General features: G+C 33.6%; 1 protein-coding gene across 1 annotated transcript; it reads left to right on the forward strand.

Moving 5' to 3' along the window:
- Positions 1-262: 262 nt before the first annotated feature.
- On the forward strand, positions 263-2,697 carry LOC125848321 (cytochrome P450 77A1). Its single transcript, XM_049528172.1, has 2 exons — positions 263-1,055; positions 1,674-2,697. The coding sequence occupies exons 1-2, from the start codon at positions 300-302 to the stop codon at positions 2,442-2,444; spliced, it is 1,527 nt and encodes a 508-aa protein (XP_049384129.1). The 5' UTR covers positions 263-299; the 3' UTR covers positions 2,445-2,697.
- The last annotated feature ends 1,161 nt before the right edge of the window (positions 2,698-3,858 follow it).

Genomic DNA, 3,858 nt, shown 5'->3' on the forward strand with positions numbered 1-3,858 from the left:
TAATTAATTAAGTATCAAATTTATACGGAAATATAAAAATAGATAATAATTTATTTATTTTCTAAAGTCAAGTAGATGTCAGACGATATATATAGTTGTCCTCCTACCAGTAACTACTAAAATATTTATGATCAGGTACGGAGATTAAATGTATAGTAAATATTTTGTTGAGTATACAATAAATATACGACCAGTAGGTAGATAAACTCATTCACTACCGATCCGATCCCTCCCAATTTTTTCTTTATAAACAAATATACATTTCACAACACAACACACTCAAAAGAAAGAAAAATAAAATGGAGGTAATGGATATTCTATTACTTGGCTTAGTAATTCTTTTTTTATTTGTATGGTGGAAATATTGGTCAATCACTGGTGGTGGAAAAAAAAATTTGCCACCAGGTCCCCCTGGTTGGCCATTGGTTGGAAATCTTTTCCAAGTTATTCTCCAACGTCGTCCTTTTATTTACGTAGTACGTGATTTACGTAAAAAATATGGACCTATTTTCACCATGCAAATGGGGCAACGTACCCTCGTTATAATTACTAGTTCCGAACTAATCCACGAAGCATTAGTTCAAAACGGCCCGCTTTTTGCGAGCCGTCCTCCGGATTCACCGATCCGTTTGATATTTTCCGTGGGAAAGTGCGCCATCAACTCGGCCGAGTATGGCCCGTTGTGGCGCGCTCTCCGACGGAATTTTGTTACGGAGTTGATTAATCCAACGAGGATTAAGCAGTGTAGTTGGATAAGGAAATGGGCAATGGAATATCACATGAAAAGGCTTGAAAATGAGGTTTCTGAGAATGGATTTGTGGAAGTGATGGCGAATTGTAGATTTACGATATGTAGCATTCTCATTTGTCTTTGTTTTGGAGCTAAAATTTCTGAAGAGAGAAATAAAAAGATTGAGAGTATACTTAAAGATGTTATGCTTATTACAGCTCCTCAACTTCCTGACTTTTTGCCAGTGCTCACACCGTTGTTTCGCAGCCAAGTGAAACAGGCAAAAAAATTGAGGCAGACTCAACTTGAGTACCTAATTCCTTTGGTAAGTTTAAGCTTCTAAAAATCAGCTTATTTTGGAGAGTGAATAATTTGTCCACCATACATTTAAAAAAAAATACAACAGTTTTGTATGGTTAATTAATTTGAAAATCACTTTTGCCAAATATTAGGCTAGCGTTTTGGGTTTGGCCAACTTTCCAAAAACTAGTGGCTTTTAGGGGAGATAAAATTAAAGCTACCTTTTTTTTTGCTTGTACTACTACTCAAAATATTTACTATTTTTGTGTAGAAGCTTTGTCAATCACCTAACTCTCTAAACCAAAGCAAACTTCATATTAAACATAGAAGTATTTTTTGGCTTTTTAAAAGATTGGCCAAACAGGCTACAAATCATTAATGAGATATAGATTTTTAATTATAAACGTTTACAATATGAAGAAAGAAATAAGGGTCGAAGTTTAGACTGCTCACAGTAATTCAAATGTAGATATGATTCTATTTTACGGGTCAAACATGTGGAACTATTTTTTGTTTTGTGGATAAAGATGAGATTTGAACAATGGACCTTTCACTTGCAAAATCACATATGTGATTGTATTATCTAAAAGCTTAAGTTATTAAAAAAATCACATTTTAAATTATATCATGCATGTCTGGACAGGTACGAGACAGAAAGGCATTTGTGGACAGCAATGGAGATCCTAAAAGCAGTGAATCAGAAATGGTAAGTCCAATTGGTGCAGCTTATGTTGATTCATTATTTAGTCTTGAGCCACCTGGCAGAAAACTTGGAGAAGCAGAGATTATCACACTTGTTTCAGAAACAATAGGTGCAGGAACTGATACTAGTGCCACAGCACTTGAATGGGCTTTGCTTCACTTAGTAATGAACCAAGAAATCCAAGAAAAACTCTACAAAGAAATAGTTGATTGTGTTGGTAAAAATGGTTCAATTTCAGAAAGTGATGTTGAAAAATTGCCTTATCTTGGAGCCATTGTGAAGGAGACTTTTAGAAGGCATCCACCTAGCCATTTTGTTTTGTCACATTCTGTAACAAATGATACACAATTAGGTGGCTACAATATCCCTTCTGATGCCTATGTTGAATTTTACACCGCCTGGTTAACGGAGGATCCTAGCTTATGGAAAGACCCGGGTGAGTTTCGACCCGAAAGGTTTTTGACTGGGGACGGAGTTGACGTGGATTTAACCGGAATGAGGGGTGTCAAGATGCTACCGTTCGGGGCGGGTCGTCGGATCTGCCCCGCTTGGTCATTGGGTACGTTGCACATTAATTTGATGCTTGCTAAGATGGTTCATAAATTCAAGTGGATACCCATACCCGACAACCCGCCCGACCCGACAGAGACCTTTGCTTTTACCGTAGTGATGAAAAATCCCCTCAAAGCAATTATTTTGCCAAGGATCTAAATCAAAATTTGAGGGAATTAATTAATTAATTGGATCGTGGTTAATTATATTCCTTCCACATGTGTGTTCAAGTGGTGTACGTGCGATGTATTATATAAGGTCTTAGGTGGCTTCTTTTTAATGTTATACAAATTACTATGGATAATGTTTCTTCACTAATTTGCTTTTGTTGGATGTAATGTGGGTTGTGGATGTATTAATGATGAAAATTTTATCTATATATATGTTCACTTGGTGACATGAAATTAATATAGTACAGATTTCTTTATATGTGTCAATTATCAACAACAACACTTCTTGTGATCATAATTAAGGCAAAAGGGTCCGGTGGACCTTATACTTATACGAATTTGTATTATAGACTTTTTTATTTAATATTTTATCAACTGATTTTTTAAACTCAATAAAATATAATATATCAAACCCCTCTAACCATTGATCATGTTGATCTGACATTAAGATAGCTGAGTTGGCGAGACAGTGTATCTACTCGCGTGTTAAAGGCAAGTGAATACCATATTTCAGTTTTAAAAATTATTAAAATCATATCAAAATAAAACTAAATAAAATAAAACATTCATATCAGAATAAAACTAAGTAGGAGTTTGGCCATGCGATACCATATCATGATATGGTATCGTGAGATGAAATCAGCATTTAGACATGCGATTTTACGCTGATTCCATCTCATGATTCCATATCATGAGATGATACTATATTCTCCAAAAACCATGATATGGAATTATATGGTGATTCCGTATCATGATTTGAGATATTTTAATACAATAATTGATCCATGAGTTTATATTTTGTTAAAACAACCTCACATTTATATCTACTAACCATTTGTTTCATATATAAATAAAATTTATAATCACATCATTACTTTTTAAAATTTATTATTCTCACCGACATAAAATTTATTATTCTCACCAACATATAGTAACTTTAACTCACACCTCACGATTGTAAAACTTTTCAACATTCACTTGAAATAATTAACCGGCATGTTAAAATAACTTGTGCAGTGTTACATAATTATTTGCGAGAACACCAAAGTAGTGATGAAATATTTATGGTCTATGAACATGAAGATATAGTTGCGTAAGATATTGACCAACATATGGCTCAAAGTAACAATGTTGGTTCGTCTTCTCGGTCACATGATCGAGAAATGCAAGTTCAACATGAGAAAATTGTCCGTACCATGTGGGAGGATTATATTAAAGACTAGTACACTACAATTTATGATCAATTTCTTTTATTAAATTAAAGTTAGATGAAACAATTACTTAAGTGGAGAACAAATAACTTTGTAATAATTTATTATGCGATTTTATAATTTTTTGTTTATTTGATAAGATTGAATAAACAATTGGGGCTATTTTAATAGTTTTACAATTTATGTGATTTT

This window comes from Solanum stenotomum, chromosome 12, assembly GCF_019186545.1.
Source record: "Solanum stenotomum isolate F172 chromosome 12, ASM1918654v1, whole genome shotgun sequence".
In the NCBI taxonomy this organism is placed as follows: Eukaryota; Viridiplantae; Streptophyta; class Magnoliopsida; order Solanales; family Solanaceae; genus Solanum; species Solanum stenotomum.

What these genes read in the sequence shown, in the direction of transcription:
- LOC125848321 (XM_049528172.1), top strand. Translation starts at nt 300, where the DNA reads ATGGAGGTAATGGATATTCTATTACTTGGCTTAGTAATTCTTTTTTTA. An exon ending in TTGAGTACCTAATTCCTTTG is followed by an intron (nt 1,056 to 1,673) that starts GTAAGTTTAAGC and finishes ATGTCTGGACAG; the next exon opens with GTACGAGACAGAAAGGCATT.